This window comes from Candoia aspera, chromosome 4, assembly GCF_035149785.1.
Source record: "Candoia aspera isolate rCanAsp1 chromosome 4, rCanAsp1.hap2, whole genome shotgun sequence".
Classification (NCBI taxonomy): Eukaryota; Metazoa; Chordata; class Lepidosauria; order Squamata; family Boidae; genus Candoia; species Candoia aspera.
In genome coordinates, this window is record NC_086156.1 from 43,156,522 (window position 1) to 43,181,903 (window position 25,382).

At 38.9% G+C, this 25,382-nt stretch overlaps 1 protein-coding gene and 1 long non-coding RNA gene across 4 annotated transcripts in view; both read left to right on the top strand.

The window, feature by feature from the left end:
• Positions 1-24,333, top strand: part of LOC134497916 (uncharacterized) — an 854,438-nt gene extending 830,105 nt beyond the window's left edge. For both annotated transcript variants that reach the window (XR_010067969.1, XR_010067970.1), the window contains exon 2: positions 23,668-24,333. This is a non-coding gene — a long non-coding RNA (uncharacterized LOC134497916). The remainder of the gene's footprint in view (positions 1-23,667) is intronic.
• Positions 1-24,333, top strand: GPD1L (glycerol-3-phosphate dehydrogenase 1 like). Of its 2 annotated transcripts, XM_063303926.1 has the most exons (8): positions 41-187; positions 5,916-6,093; positions 7,186-7,326; positions 9,349-9,487; positions 12,195-12,307; positions 17,895-18,128; positions 18,773-18,879; positions 20,521-24,333. In XM_063303926.1, exons 1-8 carry the CDS (start codon positions 135-137, stop codon positions 20,615-20,617), a joined length of 1,062 nt encoding a protein of 353 aa, XP_063159996.1. In that variant the 5' UTR covers positions 41-134; the 3' UTR covers positions 20,618-24,333. The 2 variants fall into 2 exon arrangements, with proteins under 2 accessions (XP_063159997.1, XP_063159996.1); XM_063303927.1 differs by lacking the exon at positions 5,916-6,093 and having other exon boundaries at positions 1-187.
• Positions 24,334-25,382: the final 1,049 nt, after the last annotated feature.

Consider the following 25,382-nt stretch of genomic DNA (forward strand, 5'->3'; position numbering starts at 1 on the left):
GCTGTTCGTGGAGGCGGGCTTGTTTCGCCTGTGTCGGCGCTTCATGGCCGCTGGAGGTTTCTTCGCAGCGGCCATTAGGGGGATTACGGAGCTCCGTTGCCCTGGGCTGTTTTGCGTCGCTGCAGCGACTTCCAATGGCTCTGCCTCGCGCACCTTTGAAAGTCTGCATCGTGGGCTCAGGAAACTGGTGAGTGGGAAGCGCCGTGCGCCTCGGAGCTGGCAGGGGCGTCGGCAGAGCCTGCGCTTTCTTTGTGGCCGGTTTTCGTGGGGAGAAATCCCCGGACTTGCCGCGCCTTTCACCCCCTCCACGAAAAGTGACAGCCTTCCGAAACGGGGCGCGGAGAGATTTCCGACTAAGCCCTGCACCGGCGCTGTTTTGTGGGGCTTTGCGCTTTCCCTTATTGCAGAGAGCTTACGAGGCTGAAGGTTGCCTTTTCCCCGATTGGCGTGGAAATGTGGTTGTTCCAAGCGCGTCCCTTCATTAGGAACGCGGACGCTGGGCTTGAATGTCCGTTGGTGGGGGTGGTATTTCGCCTCCCGAGAGTTTAATCTAAGCCGGGTACCCACGATGACATTCTCTCAGCCAGGCTCCTCCACCTGGATATGCTGGGTGGGAGAATGATTGGAGGTGTCCAACGGGGCCAGAGCACACCAGCTGGGGAAAACTTGGGTAGAGGTATTGCTCTTTCAGTGATTACAGTGCAAAAAAAAGTCTGCATAATTCCATGCTGTGTGGCACAAATATTTATTTTGTTACAGTTTGTTGGCTGCAGAGGATGGAGCCAATCACCGAATTGGAAGGGGCCATTTGGCTGTAAAAGAGGCAAATTCCATGCTGATAATCATTAGGAAAGAGAATGAACATAAAAATACAACCTTGTAAAGCCTTTATCTGGAGCCCTGTGTACACTGTGTACACTTTTGGTCCCTATCCTTGGAAGAATATAATAGTTCTTGGGGGGGAAATGCAAAAGAGGGCAATCAAAGTTATCAAGGGTCTTGAACACTTTCCCAATGAATATTTTGACTCTTTAGCTTGGGGGAAAAAGGTGATTGTGGGAGAAATGCAATTGAGATGCAAAAATCATGGATGGCAAGGAGAAAGAAAGTCCTCTCTCAAAACATTGAGACCAGGAGTCATCTAATGAATCTGATTGGGAGGAGTGTTAAACCAGACAAAAGGAAGCACTTATTTGCAGAACACATACTTAACCTGTGAAATTCATTGCCACATAAGAGATGTGATGATGACAACAAACTTGGACGGCTTTAAAAAGGGTTTGAATAAATTTGTGGAGGACAGTCCTGTCAAGGGCTATCACTTATGACGAGTCAGTGTAGCTCCAGGTTGGAGCAGCATCCCTTCAGATACCAGGTGCAAGGAAGTGTTGGTGGGAGAGGTGTGTCTCACAAGCATTGCAGAGACCTCTGGTTGGTCCCAGTGAGAAACAAAGACTTAGGAATAAGATGAGCCTTTGCCCGATCCAGCAGGGCTGTTCTTGTGTTCATCAAAATGCCTGTTAGAAATGAGGCATGTTTGTTATGGAAGACCACTTATCTCTTAAGTTTTTTCCCAAGAGTAACAAATTAATCCCTACATTTCCTAGGTCTAGAATCTGTGATATTTAAATTGACTGGGTGAAACATTTGTTTCAAAAACCTTCACAATGCTTCTGTTCTACTTTTTCTCTCACATTAGCAACATTCAAAGTGGTGTTAAGAATGCTTATTTTAGGAACTGTAAAACTTTCTGTTCTTTCCTCCCCATTCTTTGAAGGGATAGAAAAGTATCTTATCAGCTCATTGCACTCTCTCTTGCACAGTTGGCTGAAGGTGAGAATGAATCCTGAACATATGCAGACATCTATATGGATAATATGTATGTTTGACCACAAGCCTATCCCTATTTTTCAGTTGCCTCCATATTAGACTAAACAGTTGTGTTCATATGACACTGAATAAAAAGTTAACTGATTACACTTTAGCCTAGTGTAACAATTGTGATTTACTTATGGTCCATTGAGCCATATAAATCAAGAGATTTGAGTTACCTCACTAAAATATAAATAGAGGAGCTTACAAGTTTAAACACATTCCAATCATCTTGGAATGCTTCATGGCAGTGTTTCTCAACCTTAGCATCTTTAAGATATGTGAACTTCAACTCCCAGAATTCCCCAGCCAGCATGCTGACTGGGGAATTCTGGGGGTTGAAGTCCATACAACTTAAAGTTGCCAAGGTTGAGAAACACTGCTTTTTGGTCTAACTTTCCTTCAGTCTGTCTTGGTGAGTCAGCAAGAACTGGATATGGAAATAATAGCTCTAAAACCCTATGACCTTAAAAAAAAATTGATATCAAAATATTTCTAGACAGTGTTGGAGAAGTTTTAATCAGATTGGTGAATATGATAATCTCTGTAAAGTCCATTTAGTTGTTTTTTGGTCTAATGTATTTGAGGAAATTGGAAAAATTGAATAATTTTGTAAGTTAATTTTGTTGTCAGTTTATTTTCTATATTTCTCAAAAATTAAAAACCATTGTAAACACAAAACTTTTTTTTTTTTTTTTTGCTAAGGGCCTGATTACCATTTCAGTATACTGGAAAATAAGGTGCCTCTTTCATTCAATCAAATGTTTGGGAAATTGACTGTGTTCAGAGAAGATGGAAATGAGAGACAGTTGAGGAGCTCTCTTTGATGCTTTAGGAGCTTAGTAAAAAGGGGCAGAATTTTGATCTACCTATTTAAGCCTCCAGTAGTTGTATTTGTCGAAGGTTCTCTATACATTTCATAACATAAGAGGCAGGTTGGGTCTTCCTAACCATCTATCTGAATAAACATTCTGTCACCAGAGTAGACTGCCAGATGCTGAGGAAACCCAAAAACACAATGCTAATCATTGGAGGAGGGGTTCCAAAATGTGTTTAAACTACATTTTTGCATTTGTTAGGGTTTTTTCCCATGGAAAATGGATATTTCATCATATTAATTAATATGCTATTAGAGAAGAATAACTTTTTTTAACTCATTAAGTTCTGCACTCCACTTGAGTAAATTGAGCAATTAATGGAAATTTTCTTTTGGACTTTCTTTCTGACATTTCTATCCAGATGCTATTATGGAATATTTTAAACTTTACTCTTGTCTTAACTCTGTTGACATATATTCTGCAACAAAAGCTGACAGAGACCATTCAGATTGCTAAATATAATCAGTGGTCTGTTAGTGCTGACTTTGCTGCTTAAAGGACATAAGCTTATATTAGTCCAGTTGCACATTTGCAGAAAAATGTATTTACTGTGTTGCTATTTGCAGAAGTTCCTGAAAGTAAGACTACCAGAACACTTCGTTTTCTCAATCCCTGATGTTCAATCTGCTCTTTTGCAATTCTCTTTCCCTTTGTTGGCTGTTAACTGAATCATGGAATACAGTAAATTTCATTACAATTGAAGAGCCAGTTTGTGTAGTGGTTGAGGCTCCAGGCTAGAAACTGGGAGACTGTAAGTTCTAGTCCCACCTGAGGTACAAAGCCAGCTGGATGACCTTGGGCCAGTCACTCCCTCTCTGCCCTAGAAAGAAGAAGGCAAAGGCAAACCACGTCTGAAAATCTTGCCAAGAAAACTTCAGGGACTAGTCCAAGCAGTCGCCAAGAGTCAACACAGGACAGAAATATAGGACAAAATAGGGGGAGCTTTTTCTGCAAAAAGAAAGGTGAAATAGTGACAAATATTTTAAGCCTGGGGCTCTGATAGTGTGGGTGAGCCCACTTTTTGGTTATATTGACTGTGAGATTTTTTATTATTCTTGGCTGCTATTTTATGCCATGTTATGTTATTTATGTTTTTAATTATTGGTTGTGTTTTTATTATGCTTTTATTTTGTATTAATTGTTAGCTGCCTGGAATCATGTATATGAGATAGGCAGCCATATACATTTAATTAAAAAATAAATTTATCCCCTCATCTTTTATTTTCAAAGAGGTGCTTTGCTTAGTTCTACTGACCACTAGGAGGCAATATACACCTAGTTTCATTCTATTTGGAATTTGTTAGGTTTAAATAGCCATTGATCTTACTGTGGGGTTCAAACCAGGAATTAAACTCATGAACTATGGTCCTTGAGATGACTGTACAGAGTGCATTAGCTTTGGGGGCTTTCTTGGTACTGGTGCTCCACAATGGTGTCCATGAGTTCAGTTCTCTGTGTGGAAGTTGTGTAAAACCTCAAAAAAATAAGAGCATGGCATAATACAACAACTGTATCTCTCTGAGAACTTTAAAGGGAAGGTGGACAGTGTATATAATTTTAAAGATAGACTCTGTTTAGCTTTGGGAGTAATTTCGTACTACATTGTGGACATTGGTTGATCCAATCAAATGTTTGACCAAAATGTATGCATAAAGTATTACTAGCAAATGCTGGCATATGTTTTCTTTTATATAATTCATATTAATATAGTAAAAGCAATCTTCTTCCACTTCTTTCCCAATCTTTCATATCCCTCTGACTAATACTAGTAACTGTTCTAGTAACTTTCACTAGTGCAAAAATAGACAACAGTTGACCTACTTTTGACCTTCACAGCCAGAATATTTAGGCTGATGATCTCAGTGAATGAATAGCATAATCATCTTTCTTCTGATGAATAGACGCATTCTTAATATAGCCTATAAGAATTTTGTTAGGCTGATCTAGAAGAGGTCTAGGTACATTTGGAATCAGAGGAATACAATGACTTGCTACTATCCATTCTGGTTAGGGCCAGTGGGAGTTGTAATCAAAGTTATTTAGAAAGCACCAGGTAATTCGGCCTTGCTTAAAACGTTATGACATAATGAGGATAATGTTTCATTTTTTATGAAGGGATTAACAAAATAATCTCCAAAAGAAAGAGAAATTACTATTTGATTTCTCTCCAGTTTATAATTGAGCCATCTGGGTTTTGCCAGCCACATCCAAGAATAAACTTTCAAAGAAAAATACTAAAAGCTGTAGGGGTGAGTCTGGTACTATATAAAATGTAAATGACCTGCCTATTTTCATTGATAATTGTTGTTGTTGTTGTTGGCAGTTGTAATAAAACTATGGTGGATCTGAATTCTCAGTCCATTGTGTCAAAGTCTCCCTTGGCTATCAGACTGTTCCCATTTCTAATTTTGCTATAAACCATGTGATGATTTCTAGATAGAAAGGATGAAAAGGAGATGTGTATAAAAAGACTGATTCATGTTCAGGACAAGATGGGGCATTTACCTTGTGAAATTTTTATGTTGCTTCATGGCTGCAGAGAAATACCTTTCTACAGACAAGACACATACACTGATAACAAGCAGGACACATACATCTCCTATAACTTTAAGTAAGTAGATTCTCCACCTTTTAAGAAGAGCTGGACAGCCACATCTCATGGATGGTCTAATTGGTGTTCCTCTACTTTGCAGAGAATTGGACTAGATGAACCTTGTGGTCCCTTCCAACTCCACAGTTCTGTGATTCTGTGAACTGCAATGTTCATCCAAAAAGTCTAAAATAAAACCTTTAAACAAATGTATAAAATCTTAAATTAACAAAAATTCTCAGGAATGCAATTGGAGATGTATGTTCAATTTTAAATTACAGTCCTATTGAATTCAGTGGGTCAAAACTGGCCATGACTAACCATCACATTGATTATAATGGGAATAAATAATGACATGGACCCAGTCCCATGTACTCCTAACCACAGTTAAACTGCATGTGCTTAGTAGAGAGTAATTTGAACGAGCTGCCACCATGACATTTCAATGACAGTTCTACATTTGAAAATTATACAAAGTAATTGGACCCATTACTTGATTATTAGATTTCATTCCTTCCTCATTCTTAAGCTAGCATATTTTTTAATGCATATAATTATTTTCTTTATTTTTGCAGGGGGTCTGCTGTGGCTAAAATAATAGGCAATAATGTAAAAACATTGCAGAAGTTTGCTTCTACAGTGAAAATGTGGGTTTTTGAAGAAACTATTAATGGAAGGAAACTTACAGATATCATTAATAATGACCATGAGAATGTGAAATATCTTCCTGGATATAAACTACCAGAAAATGTGGTAAATATTGGAGCAGATATATGTGGGCTTTGGGCTGATACTTCTCACTACCCTCTCTTTTGATATCACATGGCATACAATTTCTGAAAGTAAGAAAACTGTTTTGGAAATTTCTGGTCTTTCATGAATGTCTACTAGCAAAACATTGGTCACCTCTCATCTCACTGCATCTTAGTCTTGGCTTGTTCTTTTTACAATATGGGGAGAAATGAGGTATCTTTCCATAGATCAAAGAAAATAAAACAGTTTTCATTGACATGTATATTCATTAAATTTCAAAAGAACAGTTGCCATTCACCAAAATAAATATAAGGTGCCTTCCTGTGAAGGAGTCTTTCCATTGATTTTATTAGAATGCTTTGGTTTTATACACGTGTGTGTGTATGTATGTATGTTTATATGTATATGTGTGTGTTTAGAATAGTTTTTATTAAAAGATTTTACATATATAAGAAATACATTCAGAGAAAAAGATATAGTAAATGTGAAAGAGCAAAGAAAAGAAAGGGAAAAGAGAAAGAAAAAAGGAGATAGAATAAAGAGAAAATAGAAGAACAGAAAACATGAAAAGAAATATAAAGAAATGGCTTCTGATCTTCCTCTCAGCAGTTGTACATACTATTATAATCAAACCTCTCTCTCAAGATTACATCATAATTCCCTTCTTTCTATAACCTATTCTTTCTAATGATCAAAACCGTAAGTCACAAAATCATTTTCTTTTTTTTGCAAAAAGCCCAGAATGCTTTGGTTATGAATATGTTCCAAATTTGCTCATTTCTTTCTATTTGCAATTTGCTGTTATGATCATTGGCAATGCAGATATTAACATCTTGGCTATTAAATTATTCTGGAAATCTACAATTTTCCAGTTCCAGCTAAATGCATCTGCTGTAATACAGTGTATCACCAAGTCTTATTGAGTATATGTAATTTTTTGTTTATTTTGAAATTGTTTCCTTTTGGCCTTAATAATTGAATTTGCTAGTTCTATTAATTAAATGCAGTTTAAAATAAGAATTGTGAATTGAGTGTCTTTGAACATGATTACACATATCTTCCTTTTTTTCTTTCCCAAATATTTTTTTGCAGGTTGCAGTCCCAAATCTGAACGAAGCTGTGAAAGATGCAGATTTGTTGGTTTTTGTCATTCCCCACCAATTCATTTATAAAATCTGTGATGCAATTACTGGGCATGTAGCAAAGAAAGCTGTTGGTATAACTCTCATTAAGGTACAATTGTTTCTTTTCATGTATAAAACAAAACTGAATAATTACTAAACAACTGTTCAATAAGGTGCATAGAAAGAATTCTATAGAAGTATAAATCGTGGAGTCCTGGTGGTGAGGTGTCAGTGATAGCATCAGGAACCACGCTTTCTTGGCCCTTGGCCTTTGTGATTCAGACCACGAACTGAAGTCTCACTCACCCCATAGAAGCATGGAAGGGCTGCCATCTCCATGTTATGACAGCAGGAAGGTAGAAGGTAGAATATATTCAGGAGCAGCCTGGTGCTAGAAATCAGGATAGATCAATCCAAGCTATGCTTAGGAGGAGTCTGAGAGATTCCTGTATGTACATTCCCACCTGAATGTAGTTTGTTATTGGAACAGCTGTCTATGACAGCCAAGCCTTCAGTGCCATATGCTTTGCTGTGAACTGTCCTGTATTTAGTTCTCACTGTACACTTCCTTGGAAACTTTGACTCAGACAATGAATGCTTCCTTGGTATGGACTCTATTCCCTTTGGGATTGGACTGTATACATCTGCTGGATTTACAACTTTAATATAGCTTAGCTAACTGATTCCAGCCTGAGAGATCCAGGACAGATGTATCTCGTTTAATTTGGTTTCAGTTTTGGAGCTATATGTAGAAATCATCAGTTACTTCTTCACTGTATATGTAAACTCATTTTACCGTCATGATCGACACTTATCCTGAACAGCTTTTAAAGAAAAAAATCAGCTCATGTCCCAAATTGGAAGTTTTGTGTTTTTGAGTCTTCCTGGAGAAATGAGAAGCTACCACAGACAGAGAAAATTGGCTCCTATCCCACTCCTACTACAGGTGGGATACACAATTTTTCTCTGGTCAGAGACTTCCTCTCAGCCTTAAGTGGAATGGGTGGTGTAAACTCTGATAGATAATTGGTGTAGCAAAGCAAAAACTAAATTTGATTTAATGTTGTGTACATTTTAAATTTAATTTAAATATAGTCAGCATGACTATTCTCAGTTGTATCTTTCAGAATATTTCCCTTTTATCTTGTTAAAAATTAGTTTGGTAGTAACTTCTTGAAGTTTCTGGAACCATGGCTTTCAGAGGCCCTATATGTCCCTATAAGTCTGAAAGATTGTACACCTCTGCATTTCAGCTGTTCTATAGGCTTCTTTAGATCCTGGTTTTTCTTATGTGATGGTGGTGACTACTGAATTGATTTCAGAAACTATATAAATGAGTTTGGGGAGAGGGAAGATTGGTACAAAATTGAGTTGTAGTTGCTCCCTCCTCTGTTTTTTAGCTGATACAAATGTGGAAAATATTTTTCCTTCCTTGCATGTTTTGCTCCTTTTAACTAAATTTTAATGGATGCCCTGATTGAAAAATTGGGCAGGTTCAGAAATAACTACACTTTTGTCAGCTATGGTGTTCTAGTCGAGTAATGCAGTACATTCTACCTTCTTTTTGAATAGTGATTTTGCTACATGTGGAAGATGCTGAAATGAAGAAATGCTAAATGTCAATTTAATACAGGAGAGAAATGTTGTATTTGGATCAAACCAGTATGCTTAAAATGTGTCGTAAGCCTAACATGTCTGATTATGTAGTAGTATGTGAGAAAGATTTTGAGAAATGGGGCGAAGAGATGCTGCCTAGGGAATAGTAGAGGGGGCATAGCCCGCAGCTGCATAATGAGTGGAGAAGCAGGCTCAGAAGCAACCTTGCCTAACTTCTCAGGCTGTAAAGGAGACAGCAGGAGATTTGTACTTTTCAGACTTGCAATATTCTGTTAATATAGCCTTATAATCAAGTAGAATTAGCTCATCTGGTTGTGTTTCCTGTCTGGTCTACCTGGGAAGGCTGACAAATTATAACACTAGCACAGCAGACACACTTTACCAATAAAGATTAGACCACTCTGTATGCTGTATATATGCCACTGTAAAGTCTATCCACAAGAATTATTGTCTCTTATTTTCTTTCCAAAAGTGATTATTGACTGTAATCATTGCCATCCTATGTTTCCTGCAGGGAATAGATGAAAGCCCTGAGGGACTCAAACTCATCTCCGATGTAATCCGAGAGAAAATGGGGATAGATATCAGTGTGTTGATGGGAGCTAACATTGCCAATGAGGTAGCTGCAGAGAAGTTCTGCGAAACCACAATAGGTAAATTTTGAAAAGTAACATGATGCTTTTCAATAAATACTTTCATTTCAGTGTTGTGTGATCCTTAGGAACTGCATTTGTCCAGGTTTGGTCTGTAATCCTCCCATGGCTAACCTGGATTAGTAATAAGTAGGTCTCATTGAACTTAGGTAAAGGTAAAGGTTTCCCTTGACATTAAGTCCAGTCGTGTCCGACTCTAGGGGGCAGTGCTCATCTCCGTTTCAAAGCCGAAGAGCCGGCGTTTGTCTGTAGACACTTCCGTGGTCATGTGGCCGGCATGACTAAATGGAACGCCGTTACCTGCCCGCCGAAGCGGTACCTATTAATCTACTCACATTGGCAAGTTTTCAAACTGCTAGGTTGGCAGGAGCTGGGACTAGCAACGGGAGCTCACCCCGTCACGCGGATTCGAACCGCCGACCTTCCTATCAGCAAGCTCAGCGGTTTAACCGGCAGCGCCACCATGTCCCAACATTGAACTTAGCGATGCTTAAATTTATAGGATGTCATTGCATACAATCCTCTGTAACAGAAGCAAGCAGCAAACATACTTTGTGAGGAAAGGGAGGATATTCCTACCAGTTACTCTCTTTTTTTTTTTTTTTTAAGAAATGGGAAATTCCCAAATTTCCAGCAGTGTTTTTAAAAATATCAGCAGAGTTGCTGTTCATAGCATGTTTACGGGTGCAGGAGTATCCACAGCAGTCATTGGCTTCAAAATGACAAATGCAATTGGGTAATCAAAGCTCTGTCCCTGTCATGAGTAATGATGGTGAGCAGGAGCGGGCCTCTATCCAGGGGGGAAAACGCATGCGTAGTACTGAGGAATTAAGCAGCCATTCAGATCAGGCCCGCCTTAGCTTTTGGGGTTTATATGTCTGGGTTTTTCCCACGCTTATTCAGTTTGTTAGGATTCTGTTTATGTAGCAGTAATAAACACTAGAGAACTACTCCTTGTCTCAGTGTGTGTCTCACTGTTAGGACAGCCTTTTTACTGAGCATTGCATGCGTTACATAGGTGTAAAAAGGGCCGGGGTTTTGATTACCAAGTCATGTCTGCCATTTTGAAGCCAGTGACTGTTGCTGCAGATGCCTCTGCCACTGCTCTTCGGTGATGGACTTTTGCTCCCAGTAAAGTTACACTTTGTTTTTCATTATCTTCCAATAATACTGTAGAGCAGGTTTCCTCAAGCAGGAGCCGTCCAAGTATATTGGGACTATACTTTTAAGAATTTTCAACCAGCATTGCAATCCTGGAAGTTGTTGTGCCAACACATCTAGAGAACATTAGATTGAAATATGTGGTGAATAGTGCAATCCAAGATGGTGAAAGGTGAAAGGTCCCCTGTGCAAGCACCGAGTCATGTCTGACCCTTTGGGGGGACGCTGCTTTCATGACGTTTTCTTGGCAGACTGTAGTGGGGTGGTTTGCCATTGCCTTCCCCAGTTGTTGCCTTCCCCAGCAAGCTGGGTATTTATTTTACTGACCTCAGAAGGATGGAAGGCTGAGTCAACCTGAGCTGGCTACCCGAGAATCCAGCTTCCGCTGGGATCGAACTCAAGTTGTGGGGAGAGTTTTCAGTTGCAATACTGCCGCCTACCACTCTGCACCACACGAGGCACATGCAATCCAAGATAGGTCTACTTAAAAATAAATTCTATAGAGTTCAATGAGCCTTACTATCAGACAAGCAATAGCAGTGCAGTAGAATAGTTTGACTTGTATCAAGGCCTTCCAAATTCTGCATGCATTTTTCTTTGTCTTGCAGCTAAACATCCTGCAGTCATGTACTGCATTGTAGTTACGGAGAGGGCTTTGTACAAGCTGTGAGAAGAGAATCACTTTTCAATTCCAGGGACAGTTTTCCACTCATTCCACTAAATATATGAAAAGATGGGAAGAAATCATACCTTAGTTCTTGTCTTTGTATCTCAAGTATCCCTGTTTTGTCAATAGCATGATTCTTTGATAGTAGGGTAAATCAGGATGCTAGAAGTATGAAATATGTATTGCCTTGGCTGATTCAGTACTAGCCAAAGGGTAAGTTGGTTTGCTATATATTTTAATGGTTGTGATATATTGTTACAAAATATAGAGGTCTTTATTAGTAAAAACCTACATCAGATCTGACCACAAATAAGACATGATTAGACAGCATGAGAGCCAGTTTGGTGTAGTGGTTAAGGCATCAGGCTAGAAACCAGGAGACTCTGACTTCTAGTCCCACTTTAGGCACAAAGCCAGCTGGGTGACCTCGCGCCAGCCACTTTCTCTCAGCCGTAGGAAGGAGGCAATGGCAAACCACTTCTGAAAAACCTTACCAAGAAAACTGCAGGGACTTCTCCAGGCAGTCTCTGAGAATCAGACACAATTGAACAGATTAAAAAAAAAGACAGCATAGAACTGAATACACTTAGAAGAATCATCAGGTACTACCCCCTTGAGATTTCTTGTTTTATTTCTCATCTCTTTATTGAACCTTTCATTCAAAGAGATTAGGACACTATCTTGGCGATTCTTGTATGGGTTAAGAGTTACTGTGTGATCAGGAAGGATTTTGAGACACAACTTGCTGAAGATCCAATAGATTCATTTTTAATTGTGTAAAGGTTTTGTTTTATTTCCTACTTAGAAATGCTGAAATGATAACCAAATGACATTAACTGTTTTTTTCTCCTTTTCTCTCCCTTCCCCCAACAAAAATAGGATGTAAAATTTTGGAAAATGGCCTCCTTTTCAAAGAACTTCTACAGACCCCAAACTTCCGAATAACTGTTGTGGATGATGCTGATACAGTTGAGATTTGTGGCGCTCTTAAGGTATGTTTTTCTCAAAGATGGCATTAAAAAGCAAAATTGCCTCCCACCGACTCATAAAACTAGAGGTAAATTTGCTGGGGAGTTTGTTACCAGACCCGATTTCCATATTTGCTTCCTTTGTAATCTTGAGTGACATGTTGGTGCCAAAACTACCGTATTGGTTTATTGCAAAACTCCCTTCAGTATGCAGGCAACCTCTCTCTTGGAAAGCACTTTGAAGTAGGAGTTTTTGGATTTTTATTGTTGGTTAGTTTAATGGTGGGCAACAAGAACCAGGGCATAAACCACAGGGCATAAACCTTCCATGCATTTCCAGAGCTGCTAGAGCAGAAATGGGGAGCACCCCTGTGGACGTTATTCTGTCTGCCAGACCATCTCACCTGGTCCACAGGACCTCAACTGAGGCTCCAGTCTCACCTACTCTTCACAAGGGGGCAGTATTGGTGATAACAACAATTACATGATTGTGGCAATGGTCAAATTGTAATTTTTCTTGAGTCACTGATATCAGTGAAATTGCAGAAGATGAGGAGCCACCCTAGTGGTAGAGATGTGATGTGATGTGATGTGATGAGACACTTTGGGTTTGCTGTCTGGCATCTGCTCTCCTGCCATAGGTTCTGTAGACCAGATTTCAATAACCAAGCATCAGAGAAATAAACATGGGGATATCCAAACACTTCAGTAAATGCCCTTTTCAGTAGATGCTGTGGGGTCCTTTTTTGCCAACTCATTTGAACAGGGAACATTTCAGTAACTAAGGCTGCCAAAGTACTAAAGCAAACATAAATGTTAAGGGAAGAGTTCTGTGTTGTTCTTCTGCCAAACAACATTCCTAGCCCTCCTGGTCAAAATTTGCCTTCGGAATAACAATTACACCTGATGCATATACAGTATTTTGCCTAACCACTTCCTTGGATGTGTTTTTATGGTCTCTTGACAACAGGCTGAAAAAAGATACATTGAAGTGAAATGTTTCCTTTCACATTTTAAACTTTTTTCAATCATTGATGAAACTTTAAAAACATTGCAATTAACATTCCTTGTAAAACATTGTAGAATAGTTTATAGTATTATATACAAACTAGCTATATAAATATATATATCTATATACTATTGTATAAAAATGATAGACTTTAAAAAGAAACCTAAGCTGTTATATATAAGGAAGCTATATGGTAAAAAAAAAATCTATACTAAACTATGGGGGGGGAACCAAGGATTAAAATGATTAATAAACCTTGAGAATCAATAAAAGAAGAAAGGGCTTTTTAAAAACCAAATAGCAATTTAACAACTAAAGAAAATTTTAAAAATCATAAAAATGCACTTAAATAATATCTAGTGCTGAATTTGAAAGAAAAAAAATTGAGAAAGAAAAAAACTCTGACTGCTGAAATTACATTGACAAATTCATCATTATTACTCTATTTTTGAAAAAGGAAGTAAACCTAGACTACACAGAATCATATTCTCCAGCCTTGCCTCTTCTTCAGTACAGTGCTAATTGAAAGGCTGTACAGAAGGTTTCTTTAAGCTAATGTTTAGAATCTGAAATACAAGCCCATGAGTACATAATCACCTTTTTCATCACAGTCCAAGCTCAGAGTAGCCAAACGTCTTAACAGAGTGAAAGATTCTAGATTTTGGGGATATAATTTAACAAGACATTAGAAATCTTTTCTTTCAAGTAACAGGCATGTTGGATTGCTGTTGGCAATATCACTGTTGAATTTCCCCGGTGCCACAGAGAGAAGAGGTCTGGAGGCATTTGCTAATCCGTAAGAGGAGTTCTTGGTGCTCTCTGAGCTTGATCACCATCAGTGTCCTGATGATGTTACATGGTTGGATAATGAAATGCCCGCAAGCAAACAACCAAGCTCACAGAGCACCAAGAACACCAGTCTTCATCGTCAGGGGCTAGTCTAGGGAAAAGTAAGAAATTTCAGAAGCAATCCCCGTGCCTTAAGATAGCAAAGAAGTGTCAAATTTCAGATGCTGAAATTACCTAGTGGTGTTTTTTCACAAAGCCAGTTGCAACTCTCATTGTGTGTGCAACTACATTTAATAGCAGTTGGGGATGGACTAGCCAACTCTCTGATAGGCCTCTGACCAGTCATATACAGACCCAGATGAAAGAAGCTATCTTTCTACGCTAGGAAAAGCAAGGAGGGAGTTGCAAGAGGTGAATGCAAGGAGGAGCCCCAGTATTTCCTCCCTTTCTTTTCCTCATACTAAGTTGCCAGTTTCCCCTCTCGCCACAACCTGTTTGGTGATAGAGGAGTTGATTTTCCCCTTTAAAGCGAATTAGATCCCATGGGAGAAAGTTGGAATTAGGCTCAGTTCATGCAAGGAACTGCCTGATAGTTGAATACTGGGGTCTGATTCACATAGAATCAAGATGTGTAGCCAAGATTTGTAACCATGGTTTATTAAGATTGTTAGTATCCCAGTTTATAACTCTAAGTGACAGTGGATGGTTTCTTGTATCGCAACCCATCTTTTCACCCCCTGACGGGATTCCAGGCATGATGCTAGGCATTTGGGGCTTGTAATTCTCAGAATTTCAACCAGCATGGCCACTGGGATGTAATTCACTATATAAAGATGATGCACAGCCAGAAAAGTTGGCTAGTCCATCCCGAACTGCTGTTAAATATATTTTCACCATAGCCAGGAGTGATCAGATAAAATGTAAGACTGGTTCTGGAAATTTGCATTCATTTGGGATCTTCACAACTACCATACAAATCAAACTTACTTTCAGAAATCAAAGTTTTTCCTTTCTTCAAGGTAATGCAAGTTGCTTGTACCACCAGATAATATTGTGGTTTTGCCATACACAAGGCTGGCTCTCATTGTTCACAAAGGGGTGGCTTACCAGTTTGATTCAGAAATGTGCCTGTCCAGAAAAAGACAAAAGAAGCTGGGAGGGGTGGGGGCATCCTACAGGTTAGAGTGGATGCCATGAGCAACTACACCAAACATGTTGCAAGCACTCTCACAAAATGGTATCATGAATAACAGGGCTTTCGCTAATAGCCATAATGGGCACAAAAGGCCTCTGGGGGAGTGGCTTCTGGGGAGTAGCTGTGCCCATTATGGCTATTAGCGAAAGCCCTGTTATTCATGATACCATTTTGTGAGAGTGCTTGCAACATGTTTTCAAAAATCCAAATGTGCTTGCTGGCACCCAGCTATTGGGTCTCCTGTGCTAAACCAGGATCCAGCATTGTGTGCACATGTTGTTATGCTTTCTTGACTGGCTCCATTTCTAGTTTCTTCTGCGTTACTATGCCTCCTTGAATCTTTGCTGTACCAGTATGGTGTAGCTTGAATACTAACAGTCTTCTGAAATTATGTGATTGTAAGTAAATGTCTGTACTTTCTCTAATGCTGAGGAGTCTTTCTGACTTTCCACAGCCTGCTGATCAGGAAGTATAAGAAATGATCTGTTTTCCATACTGGACTCAGCTAAGCTTAACATGCATCAAGGAAATCTGTTTTGAATTACCCATTCTGGCAAAGCTCTCTGCAGTTCACTGAATCTGAACTCAGCATTATGATCCATTGTCTGTCTCCCTCTGTTGCATATAGACTGAAAAGATATGCCATTTCTTGTAAAGCTACAATTATAGTACAATATCTTCTTTATTAATATGCAGAGAATACATTCACAAACTGAGTGGCTTTATTTAACCATGCTTACTTGAATAAATCACCTAACATGATTACTTGAATAAGTCTACCTCACATGCTAAACCCAAACCAAACAAACCACATTAGGTTGTTCATTTAGCTGGGATCACATACCAGTTTAGTGTGTAAAGCATGAGCCCAGCCATTATCCATTTTGACTTGAAGGGGCTTTCTAAAGTCTCAAGCAAAGATTTCCCCATCCAGCTATCTAAAATCCTCTTTTTATTGAGAAATCAGTGATTAAATCTGGAGCTTTATGCCTGCACAGATATTATGTTAGGCTGCATTAGGCTTGTCACCAAAGAAAGATAGCAGATTTGAAGCAAATAGCCTGCTGCTCTGCGGTAACTGGCTACCAACAGAGATTTTAGTATACTGTAGTCTTTCTTCTGGGCATTTAGTGTTTGGCGGGGGGAGGGGGTGTTATTAAGTTATTCGTTATTTATTCAATCAAACATACGACTCGGTGGCTAACAAAGAAGAAAAATAACAAAATAAAACATCATAAAAAAATAGAATAAAACCAACCAACACTATCCACATAACCAAGCTACGGGCTCAGCCACACAACCCAGGCTCATCAAGAAAGCCAGGTTTTCAAGGCTGTATGGAAAAGGGCAAGTCTAATCTCGGGGGGAGGATGTTCCGGAGAACAGGCACCACAACAGAAAAGCCTCTCCTCCAGGGACCTGCCACTCCCTGCAAGACCTGGAGTATGCCTCCCCTGCTGGATCTCACAGGACAGGTAGATACAACAGGGGAGAGAAGGTTCTGCAAGTAACTCGGCCCCATGATATTTCAGCTTGCTACATCCTTTTAGTTAAATATGACTGCTTTGGTAATTATTACTATCTAGGACTTGTTGCAAAAAGATTTTTAGGTCAGAGTTTGGCCATCCTTACTCATGACAGAGTTTATGCCCTTGTTATGAAGTCACTGAGTGGCAAGTCCATTGTATTTATATTCTAAGGGCAGGAATGAGAATCAGTATGAATCTGCAAGAATCTGCATATCAGCTCTCTGCACACCTTCGGAAGGAATACAAGTCAGGGTGGCACACTCCTAGAAACTCCTCGTTACATACATCCATCTTATCTTTACAACAAATCAGTGGAGTAGGTTAATTGAGAGAGAGAATTTCCCAGGGTTACCCAGTGAGTTTCCTGACTGAGCAGAGATCTGTCTGAATCTCTCTGGTCTTAACATAAATGCTACACCACACCGAAGCTGTGTTCACTCACCCCACCGAGGCTTGGTTTGCCCAAGCATGGTTTACTAAATAAACCACAGCAGGTTGGGTGCTTGTTATAATACAAGTTGTATTATAGGTGGAAGTGTCATGTAGATTCAGGCAGACTTTTCTAGAGAAAGATTAGACAATCCTCCTTCTGTTCATACATCACTCCAAATACGATTTGACCTTCCAATCAAACTAACCATGGTTTAGAGAGGGTTACCTACTTTCATTTCCCAAGTGGTATCTGGGGGATAGAACAGTGGTTCAATTATGGAATTGCCAATTTAGTCATAACACCAAACCAGAGTTCTGCTACATTAACCATGGCTTAGCATACGTAAATGAAACCACTGTTCCGGGCAACAGTAATTTTCCATTGGGTATGAATCTCTAAGAATTAGAGGATAGGGGGACATAAATTGCTACACTGGTCCAAAACTATACCATAACTATCATATTTACCAAATGAAATTCATAATACAGTTCCTTCAGTGCTGGACTTACTAGATTTTCTCTTTTAATGAAAGATGCTGAATATATCTTTGCAGCTGTTGACAACCTGAAATTCATGTAGCATGCATGTAACTGTAGCTTCAGTGATTTCTTCAATCACTCTGCTGTCTTTTTGCCTTGTTCCTGTCATCTATTTAGAATATAGTAGCAGTGGGAGCTGGCTTCTGTGACGGTCTTCGCTGTGGCGACAATACCAAAGCAGCCGTCATTAGACTTGGATTAATGGAAATGATTGCTTTTGCCAAAATCTTCTGCAAGGGGCAGGTCTCTATTGCCACTTTCCTGGAGAGCTGCGGGGTTGCAGATTTGATCACAACGTGTTACGGTGGCCGCAATCGGAGGGTGGCCGAAGCATTTGTTAAAACAGGAAAGGTATAGTACTTGTGGTGTTTTGGATACTTTCCCTCAACCCAGGAAGTTGACACATTTGGAATGATTGTGTAGCACTTTGTGGCTGTATTAGAGGGTGATAAGGTATGCTTTTGAACCTAGTTACAACTTGTTGGGTTTATGGTTCTGTAATACAACTATAAACTTTGCTTTTTATTTCTAAGCAGAGCTGAAATTAGAGAATAGCCAAAGGGGGCCTGTTTCCTTTGTCTTTATGATGACTTCCTTAGCAATTATTTTTAGAGAGCTCTGTAAGTTTTGTTAAAACAAAAGTATGAAGAAAACAAATCCCACCCAATGGTTAGTGACCCCTGAGTCAGAACTTCAGAAATTGCCACAGAAGAGGTAGCTTTGTTAAAAGTAATGGTAGAGCCAGGCAAAGTCATAACCACAGTGCCAGCGTACTCACAGATGTTGCAGATAACAGATTAGCTGCAAATCGTAACAAGCGTAGGACTTGATAATTGCTTGCTTTTGAGGTATATTGAATACGGGCTAACAAACAAGGAACTGGGACATATGGTTTCTATCTGAAACTGTTAACACAAAGATGAGATGGGGAGTACTAGTCACCTTACGTACTTATCTGCGAACCTTAGAAATACTTTTTTTTTTTTAACTTTCAGACCATTGAAGAATTGGAGCAAGAGATGCTGAATGGGCAGAAACTTCAAGGACCACAGACTTCTGCAGAAGTGCATCGCATCCTTCAGCAGAAAGGTCTGGTGGAAAAGTAAGTGAGCTACTAATTTGCTGATTCCCTCCTCCTATTTTCAACCTCAGATGCCTCCCAAACCTGCTCCTTTGGATCTTTAGGGAACCTGTTGGGAAATGAGGTGATCTTCCTCTTCTACTCAGAGAGTCAGCCAGAAGTGGGATATTAATGGGTTACTGAGCTATATATTTAAATGATCTCCCAGTAATAATATTAAAATATAAATTGTCTCATTCTCGTTTTGATAGAAAACCAAACCATAATTTTATCTTGGTGTTTTTTAAAATTGGTATCAGATTCCAATAATCAGAGAATGTTTGCATGCTTGATTACCTGAAATTCCAAAAGCTGTTTATCCTATGTCCCTACAATAGTATTTTTGCTGCACTCACTGGTTTATTTTCTTTAATCATAAGCAATGTACCAATTTGTTTAACTGGCAGTTCCTTGTAGGACTTGCCTTTATTCCCTGTTCTCCCCCTCCTCACCCCATCCCATCCCCACAGGCCCTCTTGTTTCTCTGTTTTATTGTAAAAGCTACTAATAGAAAATAAAACATAGAAACAAGAGCTACATAATAGTTCATAGAGTGGTTTGAAAACTCCTGTAGAATTTGATTTTTGGTTCTTTTGATTTGTGAAATTCTTGTGATTTGAAACAGAAAATAGCTGGAACATTTTTGGCCTTCCCACAAAGGACAAATCAGTCTTGAAATTCTTGATACCTGGTTCTCATTTTTGGACATATCCATAACAGGGAGGAACAGGAGAGATGTACATGTGTTGTTGTTTGTTGTTGTTTTTCTTAGCATTTGTCCAACATAGTTGCAGGGCCCACTTGTTTTGCACTGCACTCACCTAGTTCTTACAAGCAAAGCTGTCAGTGCAGGATGTAACAAGGGGTTTTGTTTATCACAGAGCCAGAAGCAGATTAGGGTGGGTTTTTAAATTTTTTTTATCCCACCTTTATTGTTTTTATAAATAACTCAAGGCGGTGAACATACCTAATACCCCTTCCTCTTCCTGTTTTCCCCACAACAACCCTGTGAGGTGAGTTGGGCTGAGAGAGAGAGTGACTGGCCCAAGGTCACCCAGCTGGCTTCCATGCCTAAGGCGGGACTAGAATTCACAGTCTCCTGGTTTCTAGCCTGTTGCCTTAACCACTAGATCAAACTGGCTTCTGGTCAGTTGAGAGAGAGTGACTTGCCCAAAGTCACCCTGCTGGCTTCCATGCTTAAGGGAGGACTAGAACCTGGGTGTCCCCCTTCCTAATCCAGTACCTTAACCATTACACCATGTTGGCACACACTGGGGGATATTATGTACGTGATTTAAATAATGAATATATTGTAAAGTGATCTGGCAACCTTTGCATGCAGAATATGGTGAAAAGAAAAGGAAGAAGTTAAATATGTTTCCCCTCTAAAGTTTTACACAGGCTAGCTGCTATATTTTTTTTAATGTGCTCTACTTTCTTAATTTAGGGACCAGTGCATTTAGATATACTTGTCTAGAATAGAAAAAGGAAACACAAATCAAATAAATAAATAAATACATGCTATCTCAGATTCTTTTTGGTCATCAGAGCATCATGAAAGTTGGACACCAACAGCTTTCATCCTCCCCATCTAGTAAGATGATTGCCTGTCTTATTTTTTAGGTTTCCACTATTTACTGCTGTTTATCGAATCTGCTATGAAGGAAAGCCTGTCCAAGAGATGATCTCTTGTCTCCAGAGCCACCCAGAGCATATATAAAACATGTGTTACCATTGTCACATTTCCTGCTTTTTCATACTCATCCATGAGTTCAAATTGATATAATTGGTTTCCCTACTCCATGAAGAAATTGTAAAAATATGTATATCTATGGGCTTCTCTAGACTGCTTTTATTTGGTGTTTATTATATAGCTCCTAGAACACTAGCTGTTATTTTTACTGGCTAAAATTTGGGTGGCTTTCAGATATACTGTGCAGGACTTGCACACTCCTCAGACTTAGTAATCTCCTTGCCCCATTTAAAATGTGTGATGTTCTTGTAAACATAATTCTAATGCTTGCTTTTCAAATGGGGACTCATCTAGACTCCCCAGTGATTTAAGGGGGAGATGCAATCTAGGACAGGGCTAAGGTACTGCAATACTCCAAACGTTGCTGGACTACAGATCCCATCAATGCCAGCTAGGTTCAGAGCAACGAGGAGAGCTTTAGTTGTCAACATCTGGGGAGCTTTAAATCGAGGGCATCATGCAAATGCACATCACCTAGAAGTTGTTTGCCAACGTATACCAAGCTTCAAGAACATGCAGTCAGTTTTTCAATCAGATTTGCACATCTTGTATGGCATAGATTACAATTTAATGAGGATTACTTTAGTAATATTTGATTGGTGGCGGAGTGGAATTAAGATTTTTGAAACTTAGATTTTAAAAATAATTTATTCTTAAAAGTAATTTGAAGAAATGAAAATATGCTTTTTAAATGATTGTGGTCTCCTTTTAAAAAAAAACTGGCTTCCCAACCTAGTAAATGTGTAGGAGTGCAGTTCCTAGGATCTCCTGCTCTATCTGGGTATGATGGAAACTATTGTTCTAAATAATGGTAAGATTGCTGTTTAAAGCAAAGTCTGTTCTCCCATGTTTATCCCTTCTCTAATTTGCCACTTAGCTTTCTCCCCTTTCTCTACCTAAGCCTAAGAATTTTAGGTACCAAGTCAAAGCATTTTTTGATCTACAGTAGCTGTGGTGCTTAACATCACATGTTTTTTAGAAAAAGGATAATCCTGTGGATTTATATATGCAGCTCCAAAGCTGCCCTTATCCTAGATGAATAAGATTGAAGTGATGACATGGGCATCTATATGAGGATGGGGCATGGCTGTGTGAAAGTTTTCACATGATATGTAATAAGATTGCAGCCTGTTATCACTTGGGTTGGCCCACTGCCCAGAAGTTCTTTCAGGTGGCATTTAACAACTAATCTGCTGCCATGCTCTGAAGTGTCAAAACTGTATTTGGGCCATGAGGGGTCAATGAGAGGGAGTGAGGTTGGTGTAGAATCTTTGTTTCCTCAGCATATCGTTGTCCATATGTGGGATTAAATTAGAAAGGGCCAGAAACAGATACTTCCGTTCTTCTTTTCTCCAGCAAGGCCCTGATATGTGAGCCTGCAGCTTTTACATTTAACTAACAGCTGCACGTGTGCTTTCTTTTTGCAGTATCCAGCAGTCCAGTGCTTGAGACACTGCATTAACATACACCAGCCCTTCACCAACCAGGGGAATGACAGACCAGTAAAAATCTGAAAACTGTGGTCTCCACACATTTGAATTCTACGTAGTTGGGGAAGGCTAGTGCAGATAACTTAAGAGAAGTTGTTCTGATTACACCCAGTAGTGAATGTATTGGTAATTCCCATTACCTCACAAATGTCCCTTACCAGGAAATGTGTTACTGTTATAGCTGTTTTTATTTCAGTGCCTTTTTTTTTGTTGTTGTTCCTGTTGCAATTGTTGTTTGAGTTGCCTTTGGAAATCCATCTAACAGGAGCTCACCTGTTTTTAAATGGAAACCTTTCTACAAGATCTTGGTCTCTTCAGTTGCCTTGCTGTCTTTAAGACTTTGAAGACTGAAGTTACTTAGATTTAAAATGGAACGAGTCAAAGACTTTGATAGCTTTCTCCATTTCCTTGTTAGGGATGGCTATTTAGAATGGGAGTAAGATGCTTTTGAAAAAAAATTAGTGATAAAGATTATGTTGGTTAAATAACAGTCTGGGATTAATAAACTGTGTAAAGCCGTCTTCCCAATTGCTGCCTTCAGATCTGTGGAACTACAGCATCTGTCATTGGTGACCAACATGGGTAGTCCAACTCTTCTGGAAGGCACCTGGTTGGGGGAAAGCTGATCTAACGTATATGAAATTAATCTTGTATATATACTAGTATTCTCAATTATTATTAAGCTTAAATACCTCCAAAGAACTCAGAGTGGCATTCCCATGGTTCTTCTCCTCTAATTCATCCTTACAACAGCCCTATGAGGTAGGTTAGGCTGAGAGAGAATGACCGGCTGAAGGTTATTCAGTTTGCTTAATTGGCAGGATTTGAATTAGAATCTCCACTCACACCTTGACATGGTCATTGTAATATTATATTGACTACCTTTATTTTACATATACTCCCTGGCCTCAAAGGCATTAATTTAGGATCGTATATTCTCCTGTTGAGCTCTTGCATCCCCCAAACCACTTTTATTATAGTTAGCTTGTTTTAAGTGCCCTGAGTAAGGTTATTATATGCTTTTTGAAGCTGTAAAGATAGAAGAGGCTGGCCCAAGCACAATCATTTCACAGTGGAGATCACACTGAAAATTTGGAAATCAGGATTTTTTAAAAAACTTTCTATACCATTGCTTTTCTTCCCGAACAGAAAATATTTGGAAATTACTTACAGATACAGGCCTCCAAGTTTTCTGTGGGTGGCAGTCACAGTTGGCTATATATGCTAAGCATTATTTTTGCCCCCCCCCCTTTTTCCCCCTCAAAAACTTTTCTGTATAAGGAAAGTGAAGCAGAGTCTAGAATGGTAGCAGAGTCATGAAGCAGAGTCTAGAATGGTAACTTGATGTAAGAGTGGAGAACCTGGGACCCTGCAAACATTGCAGGATTCCAGTTCCCATTAGCCCCAGTCAGGGTGGTCAATGATCAGGACAAGTGGGAGCTGTAGTCCAACAATATCTAGAGCAGTGTTTCTCAGCCTTGGCACCTGGGGAATTCCGGGAGTTGAAATCCACACAAAGTTGCCAAGGTTGAGAAACGCTGGTCTAGAGGGACACTGAATTCCCACTCTTAATGTAAAAGGGAAGCAGCTCCCCGATTACTTCAAATGCTCCAAATAATGCTTCAAACTTGACCCAAATCTTTCTCAATTTGGAGCTCTTCACATGTGTTGAAACTACATGTAGTCCCAACACATCTGGAAAGCTCTAAGTTGGGGGAAGCTGTCTACACCAATGAAAACTTTATACATTTTTTATTTTGCTTTAAGCACTTAATGTCACTTTTCCATTGATGAATTAAGACATTCAGAACTTAGAATGGCTTGAATACAACATGGTAATGAGAAATGTTTACAGATTTGGAAGGGCACAGTTGAGAAAAAGTTAATTATCAGGAATAGAAAGCACATATTTCTCTTTATAATATCAAAGCCTGCTAGGCCTAATATGAAGTGACTGTTTTTCTTTTAATATCGAATCTAGATTAATAATATTTCTGCCTTTATTCCTAATGCTTAATATGTATAACCATTTTGTATATGAGTGTGTTTGTAATATGTAAGGGGCTCTGTAAACTGAATGTGATGAGTTATGCATACTGTCAAATCATTTAAAACTATTTACTCCATCTAATAAATGAAGCCATTTTCCCATGTGATTTTTTAAATCAGATGGAAGTGTCAGTAAAAGATTTATCCAAGCGTCACTCATTGTTATTTTTTTTTTCAATAAAACATAACGTTCTTTGTTTCTTATTTGCACATTCAGTGCTGTAGGATCATTTGTTATTCTGTCAATTGTATTTGCCACATTAATTTTTTCAGTAAGAGAACAGGAAAACAAGGTTAGAGAGTGCTACTGTCTTTGTCTTAATGCCTGGTTGGCTAAAGTAACATAGCAACTTACAAACAGAAATTCAGGTAACACAGGAGTTGGCCTAATAGTATTCAATAGTAGTACTTTTATTTGGTACACACACATCTAATAAGTACAAAACATATTTTCTCCCCAACAACAATTCGTATAAGGACAGCTTTTATTCATACCAGATAAAGTGTGAAAGAATAAGGTGGGGAAGGGAAATAAGGACATCTGCACATTTGTGGTCAAATGTAGCATATCAATGTATATATCTCCAAGGCTACAGTGTTAAGTACACTTACTTGTTTAATGGGTCGTATTTCTGGGTAAACACATGTAGTGTAGCTTTAAATATAGCAAAGGGGTATTTTTCAGCTAGTAGAGTTTATTTGCCTTTTATCATGTGCAGGTGTAGAAAAACAATCACCAATTAGTAATAGTTTTATATGTAGTGGCATTTAGCTAAGATAATAGTAAAATAATTGAATCTACACATCTGAGATGCAGTTATTTTCAATTCATTTTGAAAGATAAATCTTAAGATTTATGTCACCTTCTAAACTGTATGCCTGTTTTTAAGTGCATATGAGACTCCTAAAGGTATTTGATACTGTTTACTTCCAGTTAAGCAACTAGCTGTATATATGCCTTCTACAAGTATAAAGTAAATAGTTCCATACAAGACGTAAAACCTCCATGTTGGAAGCAAACTGCAAGTCAGAGTAATGGAAAAGGCCACTCTTCATAAAAGGAACTTATAACACTTCATAGGAACAAGCATATATGGATTGCTTAATGCTAGGCTTTTGCCCAAGGACATATTGAGCAAAATTTGATCATGGTTACTAGCAATCTACACAAGCTTCTTCATGCCTACATTTTG

What these genes read in the sequence shown, in the direction of transcription:
- GPD1L (XM_063303926.1), top strand. Translation starts at nt 135, where the DNA reads ATGGCTCTGCCTCGCGCACCTTTGAAAGTCTGCATCGTGGGCTCAGGA. An exon ending in ATCGTGGGCTCAGGAAACTG is followed by an intron (nt 188 to 5,915) that starts GTGAGTGGGAAG and finishes TTATTTTTGCAG; the next exon opens with GGGGTCTGCTGTGGCTAAAA. An exon ending in CATTTGTTAAAACAGGAAAG is followed by an intron (nt 18,129 to 18,772) that starts GTATAGTACTTG and finishes TTTAACTTTCAG; the next exon opens with ACCATTGAAGAATTGGAGCA.